The following is a 24,621-nucleotide window of genomic DNA, read 5'->3' as shown; positions in this document are numbered from 1 at the left end:
TCTTGGATAGAGAAGATGGTTATCAATATTTACAGCAGGATCTTGATCAGTTGGTCAAGTGGGCTGAGGAATGGTTAATGGAGTTTAATGCAGATAAGTGTGAGGTGCTGCACTTTGCGAAGTCAAACCTGGGCAAGACCTACACAGTGAATGGCAGGGTCCTGGGAAGTGTTGGAGAGCAGAGCTTTCTAGGAGTACAGATACATAGTTCTGTGAAAGTGGCATCACACCAGATAGGTTGGTCAAGAAGGCTTTTGGTTCATTGGCCTTCATCAGTCAGGATATTGAGTATAGAAGGTGGAATGTTATGTTGCATTGGTGACAAGATATAGGTGAGGCTGCATTAGGGGTATTGTGTTCAGTTTTGGTCACTTTGCTATGGGAAGGATGCTGTTAATTTGGAAAGAATGTGTAGAAGATTTGCCAAGATGTTGCCAGGATTTGAGGGCCTGAGATATAGGGATAGGTTGGACAGGTGAGGACTATATACTTTGGAGCATAGGAGGATGAGGAGTGATCTTAGAGATGCATGAGATCATAAAGGGAATAGATAGGGTGAAGGCACAGTCTTTTACCCAGAGTAGACAAATCGAGAACCAAATGATATACGTTTAAGGTGAGAGGGTAAAAATGTAATAGGTGCCTGAGAAGCAACTTTTTCACACAGAGTGGTAGGTATATGGAACAATCTATCAGAGGAGGTAGTTGGGGAAGGTACAATACTTAAATGACATTTGGACAAGTGCAAAAGGATAGGGAAGGTTGAGAAGTAAATGGGCCAAATGTAGGTCGGTGGGATTAGTTTAGATGGGGCATCTTCGTTGGCTTGGGCAGTTGGACAGATGGGCCTGTTTCTGTGCTCTATGGAGATGCTGGGTCTTTTTTACTGGAACATATGAGGATGAGAGATGACCTTACAGAGTTGTATAAAATCCTAAAGGGTATAGATAATGTGAACAGACACGGTCTTCTGCCCAGAGTCAGGGCGTTTTTCCCCTCTCACAATAAATCTATATTCTATAGTTCCAGAGAACTAGTTTTAGAGGGTATATATAGATTGATGGTGAGAGAGGAAAGATTAAAAAAGGAGCTGAGGGGGCAGGTTTCTCATGCAGAAGATGGTGTCTACAGCATGGTAGAGCTGATACAATAATGGCATTGAAAAGATACTTGGAGAAGAAAGGTTTGGAGGGATAAGGCCATGGAGCTTGGTTTGGCAACTTGGTCAGCATAGACGAGTTGGGCTGAAGGTCTAGTTTCCATGCTGTCCACCTCGAACTTTGACTCAACTACTAAACCCCAACAATACACTTCAACCATACCTCAGCAAATTATTTTTTTTATTATTAGATTTTTCCTTTATCCCTGCAGGTGTAGATGATTATTTGCCCATCTCGAAGGGCCGAATGGCCTACTCCTGCACCTATTGTCTATTGAATTTGAGATGGCTGTAATATAGGGTGCTTAAGCATTTTAACCCAGTGACAGTGAAAGGATAGAATATTTTCTGTAAAGGGAAACATAATTGATGGTGTGTCAGCTAGTCTCGTTCATTCTGCTAGTCAAGGTTGCAGGTTCAGGAGGTGCCAGCTCCTTACAGAACAAATTCATCAATCCCAATACCCCTCATCTTTTCTCATCTGCTCCTACAAGTTTTTGCATTCTTTGATTCACCACTTATTAACTTCAGGGGGAAATTTACAGCGGACAATTAACCCATCAGCATGTATATGGGATGCAGGAGGAAACTGGAGTATCTGGGGGAAAACACGTATGGTCACATGGAGACCAGGCAAACTCTATACAAAAAGAAGCAAGGGACAGAATCAAACCTGGGTAGCTATGGTATGTTCTTAGAATGTACACTGAAGCCTTGATACATTGATGGTGAAGAGAGTGAGTGTTTAGATCAAATCAACTATAAATAATCTCAATCCTTCCTTTATAGAAAAGGAACTTAATGGTGTTGGTTAACATATTTTATTTTCTAACTTCTAAATGATTGGAAACAAATCTGCCTTTGTGATCAAGCAGCGTTATCTGGGTCTTCTTCTTCTTATCGAGTCCACACACAAGATTAGAAGTTGTTCAGCCAGAGCTGAACACACTTCTTGGCATCTGCCCAATGGTGTCTGTCTTGCGCTTCTTGTGCTTCTTGTGCGTGGTGGTGGAAAGATTGGTTGAAACAGGGCCGCGACGTGAACGCTCTTTCCTTGGCCCCGTTATCTGGGTGATAACAGCCTCTGAGCAGTTCTTTTTAAAACCAAGTTTGAAATCAATATTTATTGAATGACTGTTTCAATAAAGCAGCTAGGTTGCTACAGTTTGCTTTCAGTACTCAAGGTGTGCAGCTATTTACTTAGCAAGATGCAAAGTGCGAATCAAGGCTGGTTTCCCTGTTATCACTAATTTTAGTGAAGAACATATTGGAAAAATATAGATAGATATCGCTGTTCCATTGTCATTGCTTAGTCAAAATCCTGGAATGCCCTACTTGTAGTGCTTTGTATCCCTTCCTCCATCATTTTGTTCAGAAAGCGAGCTGGTCTACTAGGCCAACACAACAAATACCAGTCTTTTCAGCAACATCCACATGCCAAGAATATATGTTGATAAATTGTAGGAGGAGAATTAGGCCATTTGGCCCATCAAGACTGCACCACTTAATGATGTCTGAAGAAGGGTCTCGACCCAAAATGCCATCCATTCTTTCTGTCCAGAGATGCTGCCTGTCCCGCTAAGTTATTCCAGCTTTTTGGGTCTACCTTCAGTTTAAACCAGCATCTGCAGTTCCTTCTTACACATGGCTGATATATCTTTCCTTCTTAACCCCATTCTCCTTCCTTCTCAAGTTCTCCCCATAACCCCTAACATCCGTACTAATCAGGAATCTATCAATCTCCACCTTAAAAATATCAATTGACGGCCTCCACAGCTTTCTGTGGCAATGAATTCCACAGATTCATCACTCCCTCATTAAATAAATTCCTCCTCATCTCCTTTCTAAAGGTATGTCCTTGTATGTATAATGGCAGGAAATGGATAGATAAATGTAAACATAATGTGGGCGTCTTGTTACTCATACTTTCTCTGTCCAGATTCTTAGTACCTGAAGTTCAGACATATACAACCAAGCAAGGAATGGGACTCAAAGCATACATTAAGTTTAGAAAATAACACAGTAAGTTATTTTTGCCATTTCATATGGACATGGCATAATCTCTCTCCTGCTATCATGTTGCCTGTTGTCATTCGCTTCCCATAAACCTTGATAACGTTTGAGTCCATAAATCTATCTATGTATTTTTTAATATATTCGATGACGGCCTTCTGTGATGGAGAATTTGCAGCTTTACCACCCACTAAGTGAAGAATTGTCCCCTTATCCAAACATATTACACTGTGCGCTGAGACTGTGATCCTCATTCCAGAACCCACAGGCAGACGGAACAAAACCCTTGCTTTCAGTCCATTTAGCCCAGTACCTCTTGCCCTTATAAACTAGTCCTAATACATGCATAGTTGATCCATCCCCTCAAGTGACACTGCTACCATGCCAAGAATCTGTCTAGCAGAGCTTTGCTGCATGGTCTCTATGGAAAGTACCTATATTATTAGGCAAGAAGACCAAATCTACATGCTACACTCCAAGAATAGTCTCCCCAAACATATGTATAATTCTAAAACAACATTTTTGATCCTGTATACAAACCTTCTTACAATGACAGTCAACATTCCATTGGCTTTTTAACTGCTTGATGCCCATGTTTGCTTCATATCTTTATTCATACATTAACATTTTCCAATCTATCACTATTTAAATAATATTCTGCCTTTTTGTTTTTCTACCAAAGTATCGACAGTAACTATTCTGAATCTGTCATCTGTTTGCTCAGACCCTCAACTTATCCTATCAGTCTGAGAGCCTCTTTACATTCCTCTCGTACCCCACAATCTCACTTGGTTTCATGCCTTCGGTAAAAAATTAGTTTATTGGGGATCTAGATATTGAAGATAGTTCTTCCTAAAAGTTCTATTGAACTGTTATTCCTCGCATCCACTGCTCACCAGCTTTCAAACAAAAATAATCCAATTTTCTATGTCCTCTCCAAAGAATAACATGGCTGCAGAAAATAGTACCATGGACACTGGACTAATAGATTTGTTTGGTTTTCTCTGTGAGTTTGTGCAGTGAAGCATGATGTGTTATTCAGTATCATGTCCCAAACAACTATGCCTAATTCTGTTATCACTCTAGTCCAGATATTGTCATTCCTTTCCACCCCATCACAGGAACCTACACCAAGATGACAAGCCATATCTTGAGTCTCTCCTTGCTGATTATTCCATTCTCTGAACTGTGGTATTCATAATATTGCTTCCTTCAGTGCTACAAATGAAGGAGTTGGTTAGTTTTTAACCACAGGGGATCCATTATGAGCTACCAATTATTGTACAAAGAACATAATGCTATTTTTTTCCCATGCATTCTGTAATACTTTCCTTGCAATATGTAAATAATGTCTTGGGAGATGCATGCAGCACCAATGCTACATGCTTGCCATCAAATCACTGGTGGTTTAGTGCTGGCATGAATGACCAACAGAATAGAGAGCAAAGCAAACAAACTGAACATCATGGTCTGAGATTCACTGGCAACAAGCAAATGCTGGAGAAACTTGGTGGGTAAGGGCAGCATCTGTGGTAGGAATGTACAGATGAAACTTCAGGTCTACCCTTCTTCAGACAGATAAATCATCAGTCTAAAGAAAGGTCCTGCCCAAAATGTTGTCTGTCCATTTTCCCCCCAAGATGTTGGCTGACCCTCTGAGTTCCTCCAGGACTTTGCAGATGCTGAAATCTTGAGCAAAAAAGCTGTCTTTTATGTCTCCTGGGATTGATTACCAGTGACAAGAAGTTGTGGTAACTCTTTAGTAAATTGATGGAAAGAGAAGGAAAATCCTCAATCTCCATCTTGTTCCTCCAGTCATTTAAGTCTTTATGTAGTCCCTACGCAGCCTTTTTAAGCTGTGACCATTGCTTTCGGCCCAGTTTGTCTGCTCCCTTCCCCAGAGTAATCAACACCTACCCCAATATCGGAATCCTCTTGCTTTCTGTTCTTCAAGCATGTTTACTGATATCTCCCTCTGTATGCATACCAATGTGAGATTCAGTTTTACTGCAAATATTGTCCTAGATATATTTATCTATTAAACAAGATTAAAAGTAAAACTAGTCAAATGGGTTGTTTAAGAAAATAGAAAGGAAATAATCACAGAAGTGAGAAAATAATAGAAGGATTTTCAGGTCTGTGGCGATGACGTTGGTAAGGAGGAGGTTCAAATGCTACCAAAATCGCCCTACTCCATTTAACACCATTCTGTGAATGATTACTTGTTGAGGGCTTAATGGTTCCCAGTTGATGTGACTAATGTTGTTGTATCTGTTGCAGGATCAAGCTATTGGCCATTCAGGAGGTGCTGCATGAAGATGCCTTGGATAAGGTAACTCTTCGTTTAATTGCCTAGTTTTACACATAGAGTCTTTTCACTGTAAGCACAACAAAACACTTGGGAATATTCCAAAAACTTACTAATTTGCAAGGGAAATCTTGCTAATATATATTTGAAAACGTAGAACAAAAGAAAATAGGAAACATCTGACCTATTGGCCCAACATCATATTAGGAAAGTTAGAAAAACACCTATAAGAAAAGAAATAGGGGTGGTGGGGTATTTATAGAGAATCAATTAATTTGGCAGGACAAGAGGGGTGAGACAGTTCTGGATTTTTTGGGGGAGACCGGTGGGGTGAGGTAATCTTAAGGACTGAGAGGCCATGTAGTATATTATCCCAAGAATGTGGAGAGAATGATAGAATAGGGACAAGGGGTCACAGCTTAAGTATAAGGGGGAAATCCTTTAAGATCGAGATGAGAAAAACATTTTTCACACAGAGAGTGGTGAATCTCTGGAACTCTCTGCCACAGAGGGTAGTTGAGGCCAGTTCATTGGCTATATTTAAGAGGGAGTTAGATGGGGCTCTTGTGGCTAAAGGGATCAGGGGGTATGGAGTAGCCCAGGGGGCCAGTGAATCTCAGACCATGATGTTCAGTTTGTTTGCTTTGCTCTCTATTCTGTTGGTCTTTCATGCCAGCACTAAACCACCAGTGATTTGATGGCAAGCATGTATGGATATGGAGAGAAGGCAGGTACGGGATACTGAGTTGGATGATCAGACATGATCATATTGAATGGCGGTGCAGGCTCGAAGGGCCGAATGCACCTATTTTCTATGTATCTATGTAATAGGTTCGATCAGCTGGATCGTCTTTTCTTGCTCCTAATTCTTATGATCTTCTGAGTACCCTATTATCAGAGATTGGTTATGCATGGAAGTTACAGTAGAATACTTTGCAATCAATAATTAATGTTATTTTTGGCTTAGTCAGTAGTGTCACTTGTTGCACAATGAACTTTGAGTAGATTACAGTTCTGTTTGAATTGTGCAACATTCAGCTCCAGTATAAAGTCTAAAGGATCTCATGTCAAAAGGTAGCCTTGTTAATGACCTCTCGCAAAATGAGAAGTGTGATCACAAATTTAAAATTTCTGCTTTCAAAACATTTATTCCTGGAAGTTAAATAAAACCTAATTTAGTGTTCTAACTGACTGATGGTTAGAGGGGAGGATGCCCTGTCAATGCTGCCCCATAGGAACTGGGATCATTTATAGGCTCAGACCTCGACTGCACAGCTCCTGCTGCAGGGAGTGAGCAGAGGGCTGGTGGTAACTCAGCAAGTTCCCACAGTGAACAACCTACAGCTTGAGTCTGCGGAAGGAGAGGGGAATCAGGAGGAGGGAATGAAGACAATCAGCTGACCTGGGTGAGGGGATCCAGAGAGCTCAAGTCGCATTACGACTGGAAGCTCCAGTGGCCTGCAGGAGACAATCATAGGGAAGAGGTGAATGTGATGAGGAGGCTTTCTTCAGCTGTTAGAAAGCTAGTGGGGGAAGGGATCTTCGGGAGCAACATTCCTATGTGGTGGCACAACTTTGAGAATGGAGGGACAATTCTGCAGTTATAGCTTTAGGGGCAGATGATCTTAAGGTGAGAGGCAATAAAGGGATATAGCAGATTTAGTAAATAGTTCAAGGGATGAGTACAAAATCAAGGGAGGACAGGGTATTAGGAACATTAAAAATTTACAAATTAGAAAGTGTCCATTCAATCATCATGTCCAAGGTGGCCAAAAATAATGCTAATATATTTTAGTTCTCAATCTGCTGCCTTGTAAGGCAAGGTGCTCATCCTTTTAGATGCTCATCCATATAACCATATAACCATATAACAATTACAGCACGGAAACAAGCCATCTCGGCACTTCTAGTCCGTGCCGAACACTTATTCTCCCCTAGTCCCATCTACCTGCACTCAGACCATAACCCTCCATTCCTTTCCCGTCCATATACCTATCCAATTTATTTTTTAATGATAAAATCGAACCTGCCTCCACCACTTCCACTGGAAGCTCATTCCACACAGCTACCACTCTCTGAGTAAAGAAGTTCCCCCTCATGTTACCCCTAAACTTCTGTCCCTTAATTCTCAAGTCATGTCCTCTTGTTTGAATCTTCCCTACTCTCAACTCCCTAATCCCTGTCTAGACATTTCATCACTTCACACGCCTTGAACTAATCCCCTGTACCTCTCTGCTGTTAAAAAGATAGGAACTCAAGCCTTGTCAGTCTCTCTTCATAACTATAATTGACCAGCTTTGACAATGACCTGAAAAAAATCTCCTATGTACTTCCAATGCTTTCACCCACTTTCATCCTGTAGGTTGGTATCCAGAGGTGTACACTGGACTTCAGCTGTGTCTTAACTAATAATCCTTGCATGATTTACCGGCTCTTGTAAAGAAGGCAAAAATAAATGCTTGCCTTCATTGATCAGATCATTGTGAATAAGAACCAAGAAGTCATGTCTCAGCTGCATAGGACTTTAATCAGGCTAATCATTTGATAGTCCATCCCAGCTCCACTGTTAATGAATAGTGTTAACAATGGGAGTTCCAGTTGGCATGAATGTCTGGACCTTTGGGAACCCACCTGCAACAAATACCCAGGGTGCATCTGCCTACGTCGCTTGGCTAATGAGCAAGTAGGTCAAGTGTGGTCTAATGGAGTAGAGAGCGCCAATAACCTCTCTAATGTAGTGGTGATCATCATACTTTGTGACTACATCAGCAACTGCAGATTGGAAAGATCCCGGAGTTAGGAACTTGAGAGGGTGGTGATTTGACTATCAGGGCAGTTTTATGGCATTACAGATGTCAGTGTTGACTACCTTTTAATGGCACAGCCTGAGTAGTCATTGTTCCTCCCAGAAGCAATGACAAGGGTGTGGCTTCTCGTGGTACATAACACGTTGCATTCTGTGGTGGTTGCCATGGGAGATGTCCATTCCAGGTCTATGACATGCATGAAGAGCAATGATAGATCTAGACACATGTCCATGTTGCCTACTTCAAAACGCAGGGAATGTTCTGTCAAAAGTCTGAGCATTGCATAGTGAACTGAAGTGCTGTGCAGCAGTCTGATTATAAATGCATGTTTTATGTGTTTGGCCCTTTTTAAATATCATTGCTTCTGAGCCCTCTGGCTGAGAGGAGCTGGATATTTTGTGAGTGAACAGCGAGTATAATTTTCAGAATAAAGTGGCTTAGTGGTAAGTTCCATCAGGGAGTGGAAAACTTGAGCATTGCACTTCTGTTGGTATTGTGTTTAGGGTTAGTTTAACACTGGATAAGCAGCATTTGAGAACAATAAAATCTCACGTAAATTGATCAGGATTGTTGCCAAGCCACCAGAGACCTGGGAGAATTACTTCACTCTGCCATCATGTGATTTTTCAATATCTTAAAATAATATTTTTGGTTTTATGTGCATGAATTCCTCACCTAGTGTATCTGAATTATTCAGGGACATTATAATGTGCAATGCTAGAAAGTAGAAAATGGGGAAATATTTTTCTGTAGGCATTGGTAAGCATTCCAAACAGAACTGTTTCTGAGCAGATGTAGTAAATGAATGACAGTGCAGAAGGAATGGATTTGACAGAGTTAGTGACCTGTCGAGTTTAACCTCTCTCTCATCCTGGTGTGTTCTACACAAACAAACTCCCTGACGACCTCATCTGTTGCCTTCATTTCACATTCCATCCACACTAACTAGTCAGAATGTTTCTTTCTCCTTTGAACTCTGACCTTGATGGTCTAGGTTCTGTGATCCATAATGACTACTTGTAAAAATATCTGGCAAGAATTCAGTTCACTCCCCCCTGCCCCTGGATGTGCTCACCATGTACAGTGCCCTCCAATAATGTTTGGGACAAAGACCCATCATTTATTTATTTGCCTCTGCACTCCACAATATGAGATTTGTAATAGACACAATCACATGTGGTTAAAGTGCATAGTCAGATTTTAATAAAGGCCATTTTTATACATTTTGGTTTCACCATGTAGAAATTACAGCAGTGTTTATACATTGTCCCCCACTTCAGGGCACCATTATGTTTGGGACTCAGCAATGTCATGTAAATGAAAGTAATCATGTTTAGTACTTTGTTGCATATCCTTTGCATGCAATGACTGCTTGAAGTCTGCGATTCATGGACATCACCAGTTGCTGGGTGTCTTCTCTGGTGATGCTCTATCTATCAGGCCTGTATTACAGCCATATTTAGCTTCTGCTTGTTTTGGGGGCTTGTCCAGTTCAGTTTTCTCTTCAGCATATAAAGTGCATGCTCAATTGTGATCAGATTGGGTGATTGACTTGGCCACTCAAGAATTTACCATTTTTAGTGTTGAAAAACTCCTTTGTTCCTTTAGCAGTATGTCTGAGATCATTGTCTTGCTGTAGTATGAATCACCGGCCAATGAGTTTTGAGACATTTGTTTGAACTTGAGCAGATATGATGTGTCTATACACTTCAGAATTCATTATGCCACTACCAACAGCAGTTGCATCATCAATGAAGATAAGTGAGCCAGTACCTTCAGCAGCCATACATGCCCAGGCCATAACACCCCCACCACCGTGTTTCACAGATGAGGTGATATGCTTTGGATCTTGGGCAGTTCCTTCTCTCCTCCATACTTTGCTCTTGCCATCACTCTGATATATGTTAATCATCATCTGTTCACAAGACCTTTTTCCTGAACTGTGGTTGCTCTTTTAATTACTTCTTGGCAAACTGTAACCTGGCCATCCTATTTTTGCGGGTAACCAATGGTTTGCATCTTACAGTGTAGCCTCTGTATTTCTGTTCATTAAGTCTTCTGCGGACAGTGGTCATTGACAAATCTACACCTGACTCCTGAAGAGTGTTTCTGATCAGTCGGACAGGTGTTTGCGGATTTTTCTTTATTATAGAGAGAATTCTTCTGTCATCAGCTGTGGAGGTCATCCTTGGCCTGCCAGTCCCTTTGCGATTAGTAAGCTCACCAGTGCTCTCTTTCTTCTTAATTATGTTCCAAACAGTTGATTTTGGTAAGCCAAAGGCTTGGCTGATGTCTCTAACAGTATTATTCTTGTTTCTCAATCTCATACTGGAGGGCTTAACCATAAAGTCAGATGGAGAAAGTTTAAAGGAGAAGCACAAAGCAAGTTTTTTTGCACAGAGAGTGGTGAATGCTGGTGCTGCCAGGGGTGGTTGTGGAAACAGATACAATAGTATTTTTTTAATGTGGCTTTTAGATAGACAATATGCAGGGAATGGAAGGATAGTAAGCACGTGCAGACAGAAGGGATTAGCCAAGTAAGCATCATGTTCAACATTGTGGTCTGAAGGGCCTGATCCTGTGGTGTATGGTTCTATGTTCAATATATATATATATTTAGGTATATATATACCTAAAACACTCATCTTGTTTGTTTGTGTATATATTTGTTAAGGCATAAGCTTAGGGGCGACCGCACCTTTGCAGTTGCAGCTCCTAGACTGTGTAACAGCATCCCCCTTCCCATCAGAACTGCCCCCTCCATCGACTCCTTTAAGTCAAGACTAAAAACCTATCTATACTCCCAAGCCTTTCCTGACGTCCACTGAGCGAGGGCTCTATGTATATATGTATGTAGTTTGTTTGTTTATACTATTCTTATAACAAATGTAAAGCACTTTGGCCAACGAGAGTTGGTTTTCAAATGTGCTATATAAATAAATGTGACGACTTGACTTGTTTGTTTGATCCCGAAATACAGCCAAAACGGTACACGATAGCACTCGCCATTGTCCTGGGGTATGCAGTAGTGAGTTACGTTCAGATCGTTGTTATATTTTAAAAGTTATTGACATTTTAAACTTGGCAGTCGTGCTACCACTGGCCAGCCACGCCTGCGCAGTTGGGGGCGGGTTTCCGTGCCCGGTATCTATCCGTACGCAGTTAGGGGAGGGTTGCCGGGCCCATTTTGAGATTGTCATTTTGACTCTCGTCACAACGGGGATCTCTGGCATCACAACAGGATCCCATCAGCCACACCTGTGCAATTGGGGCTATGGGTGAGTGTTTGTATAGTGCGTTGGGGGACAGGGAGTGTGTACTAAAATTGAAAATCTAGGCGTCTATCATCTATGTTGGGTTTAAACTCCCCCTGTACTAATGCCTTGCTGTGGGGTGAATTTCCATGAGTACTAGCTTCTCTCTGCCACTCTGAACAAGTGATTGTTCTTCAGGAGTTATCCAGTGAGTCTCAACAGATCTGTAGAACCACAGCCATTTGCTTCACTTAACATCTGCTCTTGTCCAGCAGTGGGCATTAGCCAGTGGGCCTGGGCGTGGGTAAATCCTGCATATTTTGAAAAACCTTTAGGTGATCTACAGCTAAGCACTTGCAGTCTATTGACACAGTACATCTTAGTGTTCCAGAAATCCTCAATTAGTCCATTTACAAAGAGGCACATATGAGAGCCACGGAGTGCATACTTTAACCTGTGAACAATCCGGACTTGTAAATGTTTATTTTGGTGACACACAGAAACATAGAGAGTTCCTTCCTGCACAGTTGCAGAGTGGTATTGGCTTTGGATCTTTCCCTGGCTTTAGGTAAAAGCTTTATACCGTTTCTGTTCTGGGGTTCCCATTACAAGCAAGTTATTCTGAGGAAGGATGCTCTTGCTGTGGAAGGTGTTCAAAGAAGATTCACCAGACTGATTCCTGGGATGGCAGGATTGACCAATGAAGGCAAATTAGGTTATTTACGATTTTATTGATTAGAAGAAAGAGAGGATATAATATCGAAACAGGCACAATTCTTACAAGACTGGATAGAATCAATGCAGGGAGAATGTTACTAATGGCCATGGACTCTAGGATCAAGGGTCACAATTTAAGGTTGGGGAGGAGCCATTTAAGATTGAGTAGAAATGCATTTCCTCATTTTAACTTGCCTTCCCATTCCCATGCTGACATCTCTGACCTGGGCCTCCTGCATTACCTGAGTGAGGCTGCAAACAAACCGGAGGTATAGCACAGTTTATTCCGCTTGGGTAGCTTACAAACCAATGGTATGAATGTTGAATTCTCCAAGTTTGGGTAACCTCTAACCAACCCCCCCCCCCCCCCCCCCAAATCTCCTCCCCCCCCCATCCCCCCCCCCCATCCCCCCCCTCCCCTCTCACGTAGACTCACCTGTTTCTCTTCTCCTCTGGCTTCACCATTCACAACTCATCAAAACCTGTCTCACTATTATTCCTATCTCTGGCCTTTGTTCCGACCATCATTGTCCTGTCTCTCCCCTTTTCTCTTCTCCTTCTCCTCTTCCTTCCCCCTACAATCAGTCTAAAGAAGGGTCTCAACACCAAACGCCACCTATCCATGTTTCCCAGAGATGCTGCCTGACTTACTCCAGCACTTTGTGCCCTTTTATCCTTTTAGGTTGATATTACCTATTACCATAGGTTGATTTGAAGAAGTCCTGAACATCCGCTGAGTGAACAAGTTCTATTGATCTTACTTGATTATTCCATTATTGTGCTTCACTCCCCAACAGCTAATGTATCCGTCATCATCTCCCATGTGCATCACATTATTAATCCTCTGCAGTGTTTGCTTTCCCCAGCTATGTTCGGAATTCGAGAAGCCCACCATTGCAGCATTGCAGGAATGGAAAACTGACCGGGGAAGTTGGAAGTATGTTGTGTTGGAAAACCCAGAAGGACAAGAGGAAAAGGTACCATCAAGGTTAAAGTTATTTCACTAAATTATCAGTTCCACCTAAGTAAACAGTTGCATTTTGTCTTTGTATGGCTAATCAATGTATTAAAATGGGCCAAGTACTTCACAGGGGCACTATCTATTTAAGTTTGATACTGATTCATGTAAGGTCATCATAGTAAGCAAAAAAAAGACACAAATTACTGGAGTAACTTAGCAGGTCAGGCAGCAGCTCAGGAAAACATGGATAGGTGACATTTTGGGTCAGAACCCTTCTTCATACTCTGAACATCGTCCATCCATGTTCTCCAGAGATGCTGCCTGGATCACGGAGTTACTCCAGCACATTGTGTCTTTTTTGGTAAACCAGCATTCACACTTCCTTGTGTCTTCATTATACCAAATGTTCTTGAAGTGACAGGTTCTATATCATCATATTTCGTACAACTGCAAAGGAGGCCATTTGGCCTATCCGGTTTGTGCAGCTACTAAAGCAATCCCATCAACCCCATTCACCCATTATTTCCCTATGATCTACTTTAAACACCCTACCGATCCCCACTAGAAGTAATTTATATTACTCAATTAACCTACCAACCACCATGTCTTTTGGGGTGCGAGAGGACACCGCTGCACCCAGCAAAGGTTGCACAATCACAGGGATAGCATGCAAACTCCAAACAAACAAAATCCAAAGTCAGCATTGAACCCAGGACTCTAGTGCTATAAGAAAACAACACTACATTCATTGCTTCTCTATTCAAGAGCAGGAGTGAAGGTAGAAAGACTAAAGGTTTAAGAAGGAATCCTTTTAGTTAGAGATACGAAACAATATAGGCTTATTCTAAAGGAGTCTTCCAATGGTTGGCAGATTAATTTTTTTTGTGGAAATTACTCTGTTATAACAGCCATTGTACAGTGAGGGTTTGGAGGAGGTTCAGAGATTTATTACTGTCATGTGAAAATGGTACAGTGAAAAGCTTTTTTTTTGCATGCTATCCAGTCAAATCAGATAATATATATAGGTACAATCAAGGCAAACTCAAGTACAAATAGGTAGGGCAAAGGGAAAGATGCAGAGTGCAGTATATATTTCTCAGCATTTAGCACACCAGTTGCAGAGTACCGGAGGGGGTGGAGGTGAATTGGACAGTACCCTATCTTATGGAAGGACCGTCCTAAAGCCTGGTGAGAGAGGGGAAGAAGCTGTTCCTGAGTCTGGTGGTGCATGCTTTCAAACTTCTGTATCACATGCCTGTCGGCAGCAGGGAGAAGAAGGAATGCCCGGGTGGGTCAAGTCTTTCAGCTGGCTGCTTTTACGAGGCTGCATGGTGTAGATAGAATCAACAGTGGACAGTCTGGTCTATGTGATGGACTGGGCTACATCCGCAACAAGGACCTCCATTATCCTGATATAAGCAGTGATTATAATAGTGTAAAAGACAAAGAAAGAGAGAATTTCTGGTGCATTTGTAACGGTTCCAGTGGGGAAGAAAGACATGCTGAATTGGTTCAGAGAAACTGGAATGTTCAAATTGGTATTTTGAAGCTAACATATAAAAACCATTGGTTAAGATATCATAAATATTTGGTTAGCATTGGAAAAGTTCACGGAGCAAGTTAGCATAGAAAATAAACTAAAAGGGAGGAGAATCAGAATTAGTGAGTTGAAAGTAAACATTAACCCTAATGTTGCCAGAAACAATACGGATGGGATAATGAGCAACCTTTAGCGAGGGATGGGTCATTCGCTCAAGGGGCAAGGTGGAGTAACTGAAGCTGCAGCTCTTTAAATGACAAAAAAGAGAGAATAAGATGCACTGAACAAAGGAAACAATAGGTGCAGGAACTGCACCTACTGGTTTAAACCAAAGATATGTACACATAAAGCTGAAGTAACTCAACAGGACGGGCAGCATATCGGGAGAGAAGGAATGGGTGACGTTTCGGGTTGAGAACCTTCTTCAGACTAGTCGGGGGAAAGGGAAATGGGAGATATAGATGGGATAGAGAGATAAAGAACTATGAAACATAATAGTTGTCAGGTTCACAGCACAAGGGAGAACTGGGTGGAACAGAGGATTTCGAGAGTAAATAGATTCAAAGTCAACATAATAGGCTGGGCTTGTTTTCCCTGGAGCGAAAAAACTAATGTGGTTGATTGAAGAATATAAGATAATGAGCGCCACTGATAAAGTATAGTCAAAATGTTACTCCCCTGATAGTATCAAGAAGCAGAGGGCATAGGTTTAAAGAAGAAGCAGTTTTAAAGGAGATATGAAGGGTAAGCCTTTTACACTGAGTTTGATTTAATACCAGGGATTTGCTGTCAGAGGGGGTTGTGGAATGAAATAAAATTACTCGGTTTAAGATGCATTTAGACAGACACTTAAAGAGGCGTCAAATAAAGATATGTTCCTAATGCAGCACGTAGCATTAGCATGGAAGGGCAAAAAGGTCGGCATGGATGAGGTGGGACGAAGGGCGTTTCTGTTCAGTACAGCTTTAAAACTCTTAGACACAGGAAACACTAAGATCTTCCATGAGCAGATTCATTGAATAGTTCAAGGAAGAAAGTGAACAATTTGGGTCCTGCTCGTCAAGGCAGAAGGAATGATTGAATGAGTAATTTGCATCAGTCTTTACCAAGAAAGCAGATGTTGCCACTGAGTGAGCAAAAGAGGACATCATTGTAATGGTGGAAGGATTCAAAATGAATAAAGAGGTACATGTACGGCTCTGTCTACATGGGATGAATAAATCACCCAACCCATAGGATGAATTCAAGGTCACTGGGGAAAGGAGGGATGGCATTTATCTAATCTGAGTTTTCTGAAAAGGTAACAGAGAATGTTGATTAGGACTTTATGCTTGAAGGGTAAATGGCCTTCAAAAATATGTTTAATAAATTGACATAATAAAAATGTCCACAAGAAAGATGAAAGAAGCAGTGGCATCAGGGATAAAAACTCTTGTTTGGTTGCAAAAATCGTAGGTTCCATCGAGTGTTATAAGATGCTGAGGGTCTTGACAAAGTGGATGTAAAGAGGATGTATCCTCCTGTGGGAGAATCTGCAATTGGGGGTCTCTACTCAAAAGTGAAAGGGTGTCCATTCAAGACAGTGATAAAGCAAAACATTTTCTCTTAGAGTTATGAGTCGCTGGCAATCTCTCCCTCAAAGGTCAGTGGAACCAAAGTCTCTTATTTTCTTTTTAAGGCCGAGGTATATGGATTCTTGATAAGCAAGGAGGCGGAAGTAATTAATAGGAATGTGCAGTTGAGGTTGTGGGTTTGATCTTATTAAAAGGCAGAGCAGGTTTGATGGGCAGAATGGCCTGCTCCTACTCCTCATTATTTTGTTCCTATGTGGTGAATCATTATTTTTCCCAATTGGAGGAAATTAGATAGTTGTTCCCCAGATGTTGATTACTGGGAATGTTGTGTTTCCCAACTTGTGTTACCAACTTGGATTTGAGTGTTCAGGTCACAAAGTCAAAATCCAATAAATGATGTTCAACTGGGATGGAGAGCAACAAGGAGCTTGGACTTCGTGTGCAGTCAGATAGCAGATGAGATTTTATGCAGACTGATGTGACGTGAACAATGAGGAGGGTGGTATATTACCGAGGAGGCATTTTTGAAGGGAAGGTAGTTTCAGGGAGACCTGGACGTGTAAATGTCCACAAATTTATGAAGCTGGCAGGGTGGGTTGAGAAGACAGTTGAAAACTCATGGGAGTTCCTGGGTTTCTTGCATCAAGGTCTCTTGTACCAAAGCAAGGAAGGTATGATCAATTTTTACAAAACAACTGTCAGGGTTGGCGTCAATTCCAGTCTCCACATTGAAGGAGATTCTGTGGAAATGATCAGTGATAATTGATCATTGAGCGGAAACTCTCAAGATTCAGTTTAATTTAATTCCATAAGTTTGTCTTATCTAATTTTATTTTGAGTTTATTGTACTTGGATGTGGCAGTCATAAGCTGCACTCTTTTTAGCCACCACCTTTTAAATTTTCTTCCATTTGGAGAAAATGTTTTTTGTTCTTTGAGGACGCCTCTGCAGAGAATTAAGAAGTTTTTACAGGCTCTGACATAATTAGAGCAGTGCATCTGCAACAGTTCACCAGACCAACAGCCGAGACACACTCTCTGCAAACCATCTTTGAATTTGTCTTTTTGAGATAAAGTGTGGCTGTCTCAATTTTGCTCCCATCTTTATCGCAGGAGATGGAACGTGTAGCCTTTCTTTGGGACAGCAGCACGGGCCTTGAGCTAAACGAGGCTGACACCCTCGAGGTGCTGCCGGAGCAGAACAACGGACACCAGCCTTACAACCAACCTGTGCTGGGATACTTCAAGGTAAGATACTGTTAAAAAGGACGTTTTTATCAGTGCCTTTCCACTTTGCATCAAGGAATGGGAATGCGATGCAGTTTAAAGTATACCTGAGTAACATCACCACCTTGTCCTCTCCAGATCACGGCAGCAGAGGATGGCGGGTAGGGGTGGGGATGGGACCTGGGGCAGGAGAGGTGTGGGGGAGCAGAAAACCAGGGCTTCTATTTGGGAACTGTTTGAATCTCTGCACGTGCCATATTCATTTCTCACCCTAGCTCCCTGGTTTCTCACTTATTGATCAGATCTCCTGGGACTCTCCTTTGTGTCTGTAACTTTAATGTTCATCACCTCTACAGTGTTCTACATTATGCACTCATAGATTCATAGTTTCTCAGCACTAAAAGTCCCAAATCCTTAAGGGCCTGTCCCACTTGGCCGTCATTTTGCCGCCATTTACGCAACCTCCAAAAATGTGGTTGTCACGTTGTGATGCACGGGTAGCATGTGGGTAGCGCGGGACGGGCGCATGGAGAGGTGTGGAGAAGTGTGGAGTTGCACGCGGTATCGGGCGGCGCTCCAGGATATCGTGCTGCACGAAATCTTCGTGCGCCACCAGTGTGGTGTATCACTTACGCACGCGGACGTACTGCGGTCGCACGCTGACGTCCTGACCTCGTACTTGTAGTGCGTGATGACGCATGATTACATCACCGTGCGTAACCATGCCCCGCCACGCGCCGCCCATACGCAGTCGGCCCTCCTTTTACGCGTCATGGATATAAGCACGCGCGATTTAAGAGTACATTGTGGATAATTATTTAGCATTTTTAGAACAATGGGAATGTTGGAAATCTTTGGCAACAGGCAATTCACATGAGGAATGAGACATTGAGGGTTTGGCAGATGTCTGTATTCAGAACGAGCTGGAACTCCTTGAACACACATTCCTGAAAGGTTACGTACCAATACATACCAATATGGAAATGGAAGAGCAAACCAGATAAGTGATATAAAATGCTGGAGTAACTCAGCGGGACCGGCAGCATCTCTGGAGAGAACGAATGGGTGACTTTCGGGTCGAGACCCTTCTTCAGACTGAAGAAGAGTCTCGACCCGAAACATCATCCATTCCTTCTCTCCAGAGATGCTGTCTGTCCTGCGGGGTTAGCCTGCATTTTGTGTCTATCTTCAATTGAAACCAGCATCTGCAGTTCCTTCCTACAGATTAATTTGGTCTGCAGCTTGTTACTTTTCATTCCCCTCTTTTTTTTAATAGGGGCATTACATCTGCAGTTTTCCCATTGCTACCACTCAAGAAACTGAAACATTTTAGAAAATCACCATCAAAATCATAAACTGGGTATTCAAATTACGTCACTCGCTCCAGACAGCTGTGCTGACGCATGAAGATGCATGATGGCGCGTGCGACAGTCACTGTAAATGACGGCCAAGTGGGACAGGCCCTTTACTTTCATTCCTAGTCCTCCAGTGATCTGGTCTCGCCACTTCTTCCAACCCCATCTTCTCGCTTGTCTTGCCTTCCCTTGCTGTTGAGTATCATTTAGCACACGGTCACAGTCTCAGGAACTATTTGTTGAAACCTTACTCATCTCTGAGGATCTATTCGGTTTAATGTTTCAAGCAGTTACCTCTCCTTCAAATTGACCCTAATGCCTCAGTGAGTGGTAGAATTTGGGGGGGGGGGGGGGGAGGTGAATAATATAAATTTGAAGATGATAAAGGGGGTTAGTGTAAGTGGGGTCATGATGGGCTGTTTTATTGTATGTCACAATATTATCCAAGCCTATTCATTGCAATAAGACTGGCCATCAGTGGATGGTGCCATCTACTGGAACACACAGCAAGTTACCTGGAAAGTAAAGGTTTCAGCATATACACTGCTTTATTCTTTCAAAATAAATCACAGACAATTTATTATTTCAGACTGCAGTGGACTTGTAATGGTGGCAGATACTTCATGTAATTTCTATGAAGAAATTCAGATGGGCCTATGAAAATCAAAAGAAAAGCAGATGCCTGTGGAGAGAGAAACAGCATCACCTTTTTACATTGAAAATCTTTCACCAGAACTGGGAAGGATGGAAAATAATCCAGGGAGGGTAGGGAAAGGGGGGATGCCTCGGGTGGGGTAAAACCAGGGTAACCATAGGGGACGCAAGGTACTGCAAATGCTGGAATCTTGAGCAAATATTTGAGGAACTCATTGGATCATGTAACATCCATGGAGTGAAATGGACAGAGTGCTTTTTGGTTAAGGACCCTTTTTGATATTGACTGATAAACTGTTAACCAGGCTATCTGGTCAATGAGTTAGAGGATGGGGACATAGACAAGCTCCTGCTTTCACAACTCCTGCAGTCTTCTTTATGTTTTGTTTTCCATGTTCTCACTCTCTAACTTGCCTCATGGGTGGAACAGATTCGGGAATGGTCTAGAACACTAGAGCCAATGTCCTGTAGTTATGTTGCCAATTGCCAACATTTCCTTCATTCTGATGTACCTTGCATGTCCCTTGCTGCTACTTCCTTATACTCTGTTTACAATAAAAAAAATGTGCTGTTTATAGCAATTACATTTTGCTGGAGATTTTGGGGGTGTGCAGGAGTAGTACATTTTCTGTACTATTTACAGTGAACCTGGTAGGGAGTGTGGGAAATGGGACCCTGGTTGGTTTCAAGGTGAGGGTAGAACAGAGTGTGGTGAATTGACTGGGGGCCTGGGAACTGGCGGATGGGGAGGGAGTGCACAGACTGGGTCCAGTAAGTGTAAAGAGGCATGGGAACAACCAGTGAGTTGCAAGTATGGCAAACATTACTTTGAATCAGACACTGAATCATCAGGGTTTCAAAATGGTCAGATTTCAGATTATTGGTGCTTTAATCATAATCATTTTTTTTAATTAGCCAAGTATGTTTTGCAACATACGAGGAATTTCATTTGCCATATAGTCATACTAATAAAAAGCAACAGAACAAACAAAATACATTTTAATATGAATATCCACCACTGTGACTCCTCCACATTCCTCACTGTGATGGAAGGCGAAGAAAAGTTCAATCTCTCCCTTCTTCGTCCTCCAGCGGTCGGGGGGCCTCTAACCTTCCGTTGACAGGACAATGTTACTCCCGTAGCTGGCGGAAGGCCTTCCTTATCGGGGCGATCAAGCTCCTGCATCAGGGGGTAATCTCAGCTCCCCCGTGCCGGGCGATCTACCCCGGGTCGGGGCTAGTCGAATGTCGTGCGGCCTTTGGAGCTCAACGCGAACTGCGAGCTCTCGATGGTAAAATCCGCAGGCCGCAGTTGGAGCGTTGATCCCAGGCAAGGGATTGGCTCCGGTGGTAAGTCCACGCCCCCGCGGTGGGGCTCAAAGTCAGTCCCGAGCAAGGCCTCCAGCTCCACGATGTTAGGCCGCAGAGTGACCGGAGATACGATCCGGAAAACAATCGCATCTCCGGCAAGGTAAGATTGAAATAAAGTTTCCCCCGACCCCCTCCCCCACCTCCCACGTAAAACAAACCGAAGAACATTAATACAAACTTTTAAAACACACTAAATATATTTTAAAAAAGACGTATAGGACAGACAGACTGTAGGCGAGGCTGCCATTGAAGCACCACCTGGTGGAATAACTATATAACTCCTTATGAAAAGGTGTTACTAACATCATTGTAACATAGGCAAGGGAAGGCCATCCCTGAAATGTGGTGCCAAAATAGTGCTTGTACCGATCTAAAGTAGTGTCTTTAAAATTACCCTGGCATATGGCAAACATTAACTGGTGGGCATATGTGAGCGGAGCAACCAGGATTTTTACCCATGGAAATTTGGGGCCTCTTATCTTTTTAGTAAAGCTGCAAATGTTTTTGTCAGGTCCTTAGGTCTCAAAAACTAACGCAGATTTTCCTTCTGTTTGTTCTGGGTCTGACTTGCGTAGATAGGAGAACTCCCACTCAACCTCGTCAATATCCATCTGAAGGCTAACCAGTTATCTGGAGTTCAAGCGAGCAGCAGCAACAAAGCATTGGACCTCGACATCCTAAGGCCACACCTCACAGGTACCTCCTGTTCACTCCATGAAAACGGGAAGCTTTAGTGGGAATAGAGGACAATTTTGGTAAATTAAGCAAAAATGTTGCCATGCACGTGTGAAAGAAGGCGTCAAGTCGGTCGGGTGAGTGATGCAGCCGCAGTGTTTAATGCAGGACACGTGTGAGTATAGAGGATGTAAGGAATTTATAAGGAATCATCCAGAGGGTAATGGGGGTCTTGAACTCCAGTGTCTGAAAGGACATTTTTAATCAACCCTCACACATGTTCATTGAATAGGCATGATCTTCAGGCTGGAGACCAAGTGCTGGAAGGTGGTATTATGCTGGAGAGCTTTTCCCAACCAGAACAAACATATTCGGCTGAATAACCTTCCTCTGTGGAACACATTATGAATTGATCATAATATATAAAGAGCCTGTCATCACTGAATAGGAAGAAACCACATGACAAGACGGAAACAAAAAATTGGTCTGTTCAGTAAACACTGTTATCTGCGGACCCAAGTTCTTAGACCATCACTCACATCAAATAATAATTATTTCCTTCATAGACAGATGGCCACTTATTATTTACTCGTCTCTGTATAAGGAGGTAACATAATTAACATACAACCCCCACTCCAGGCCCTTCCTCACCCAAATATTGTACACCACCTCAAACCCTTCCAAAGGTAGCGTAACTTAACCAGTGGTTCAGCTGGAGATTGGCAAAATCCTCAGATTTACCATGCAAGTGGTTAAAAAGTAGAATCAACATATTTGCTCTTGAAGTTTGTATCTACCTCCATATATACATTGGAGATAGCTCTCTAGAATTTTGGTATTCCGTCGTCCCTATTCTAATCCAATGGATATGTCTTTGTATTCGATGTCCTGGTGTATAGTCCACTCTTCAGGCACAAAGAGCAGGTTAATTCTAATGTAAGCAGAAATCTGTTAACTAATCTTGTACAACACTATTAGGGATGAGGCAATTGATCTCTGAATTACCAAGCTAGCGAAGAGAACCGTCAGACAAGCTTCTGTGAGGAGCTCTGTCGCTATTACCTCTCAGGATTGGGAAGAACAGATTGGGTGCAGGCTTCAGAATCTGCTGACTCTCATTGTACTCATCGTAGAGTCATAGTCATAGAGTCATACCACATGGAAACAGACCAGTTGATCCACCACATCTACATCTGCCAGTGGGCACCCATAATACCATACGATATGATAGAACTTAATTTATCCCAGGAGAGAAATTGATCTGCCAACAGTCATAAAACACAAGATACGTGAAACATGAAATTAAAGTGACGAGTGGGGATGTGCAAATATTGGGGAGGGGAGTCAGTCAGTTTACCCAACGACAGAAGGGGGAGGGGTTGTACAGTTTAATAGCCACAGGGAAGAATCTCCTTCTGTACTACATCTTGGTGGAACCAGTCTGTTACTGAAGATACTCCTCAGGTTGACCAGTGTGTCATGGAGGGGGGTGAACTGTATTGCCCGGGATGCTCCGCAGTTTGAGGAGCATCCTCCCCTCCAAGACCACCTCCCATGAATCCAACTCCGCCCCCAGGATAGAGCCAGCCTTCCTGATGAGTCTGTTAATCGTGTTGGAGTCTGCGGCCATTACTAATATTACTCTCATCTATGTCAAAGCAATTCAAATGCTCAGTTACACCTTATTAAATGGTGTCGGTGACTTTGCTTCCACCACACACCCTGACAGAATATTCAAGATCTTTGCCCTCTGGGTGGAGAAAGCCAAGACACCTGATCCTACAGGCCTAGGGTATGCTCAGCAGGCTTACAAAAATAAGGTTAAGGATTTAAGGTAAGGCAGCACGAGCAGAGTTTTGTTCTTGTACAGCAATATGATCTATGGAATGTATAGCCTAAAAAGGTGAGAGCAGCATGTGCAAGAGAAACTTCCAACTATTGTACAGCAAGACTTATATGGTATTGGTTTATGATGGTCATGTGTACTGATATACAGTGAAAACTTTGTTGGGGCATGGTAATAAAACGGTCGAAGAATTTTGAAGGTTCAGTTTGAGTTTTTATGAAGTGATCATGTGATAGGTTTTCCTGATTGAATTGCTTCATTAAAGTGAGCAACATTCTCTTCTGTCTTCCAGAACAAAAGCAGCTCATCATTCTGGGACACTTTGGTCTGCAGCCTGATGCCACAGAGTTCAACCTATTAAGAGAAAATCACTTCCAGCACTGTGTACCCAGCGACACGTTCACCAACATTAGCAGCAAGAACAAGACTGGGGATGACTGTCAGGACAACATCTGGTGGAACCAGCCTGCCCAGGGTGCCTACACAGGTAGCCGCTCCTCATCAGTAACAGATCATGCATCAGGCAGTCTCCTTCATATTTACTGCCCAGTTTGATTCCCTTGTAGGAGCCACAGTGGCCATTGACCTGTGGATGGGCTCCTGCACATTTGAGGTTCTGTGGTGACTGAAATGCTCAAGGCTTGGCTGTTGCAGCCAGTATATGGATTGGTTAGGATTAACGGGAAATCGGTCAAATGTGGGCAAATAGGACTAGCTCAGATGGACTAAGGCGGCATGAACTTGCTGGTCCAAAGGGCCTGTTTTTGTGCTGTATGACTATCTGATGCAGAGCAGACTGCAAACGGTGGCTGGGCCCAAGTCCCTTTGAACTTCTTACAAATCTCTAAGAATCAGAAACATTTAGGTTGTTCAAATGAACAAAAGCAATTCAAATAAAAGTACTGCAAAATAGATTAAATTAATTAAAAGCATCAAAATTCACAAACCACATACCTAAGTGTGCCTTTTTAATGAGGCCCAAAGACCCAATGAAGCGAATGGCACTGTGCTATGTCCACATGCTATGATGTAAAGTGCACCAAGCTTCTTAGCCCAATGTATTTGTGCACTGACAGCCACTGGGGCCAGCAGCAGAGTGAGAGGGGATCTGATCTCCAGCTTGTCTCTGACTTCCCTGTTCCAAGATTCAGATGCATAAG

General features: G+C 42.6%; 1 protein-coding gene across 1 annotated transcript in view; it reads left to right on the top strand.

Moving 5' to 3' along the window:
* The window catches only part of LOC116982695 (endonuclease/exonuclease/phosphatase family domain-containing protein 1-like), a 42,235-nt gene that overhangs the window by 12,717 nt on the left and 4,897 nt on the right, over nucleotides 1–24,621 (top strand). Inside the window, exons 3-7 of the mRNA XM_033036060.1 lie at nucleotides 5,453–5,504; nucleotides 13,125–13,235; nucleotides 17,446–17,580; nucleotides 21,516–21,636; nucleotides 23,754–23,948. Of these exons, the coding sequence (XP_032891951.1) occupies nucleotides 5,453–5,504; nucleotides 13,125–13,235; nucleotides 17,446–17,580; nucleotides 21,516–21,636; nucleotides 23,754–23,948 (614 nt within the window). The remainder of the gene's footprint in view (nucleotides 1–5,452; nucleotides 5,505–13,124; nucleotides 13,236–17,445; nucleotides 17,581–21,515; nucleotides 21,637–23,753; nucleotides 23,949–24,621) is intronic.

Source organism: Amblyraja radiata, chromosome 17 (genome assembly GCF_010909765.2).
Source record: "Amblyraja radiata isolate CabotCenter1 chromosome 17, sAmbRad1.1.pri, whole genome shotgun sequence".
NCBI classification, from domain to species: domain Eukaryota; kingdom Metazoa; phylum Chordata; class Chondrichthyes; order Rajiformes; family Rajidae; genus Amblyraja; species Amblyraja radiata.
Note: the sequence above shows the minus strand (reverse complement) of the source record. Positions and strands in the feature narration are given on the sequence as shown.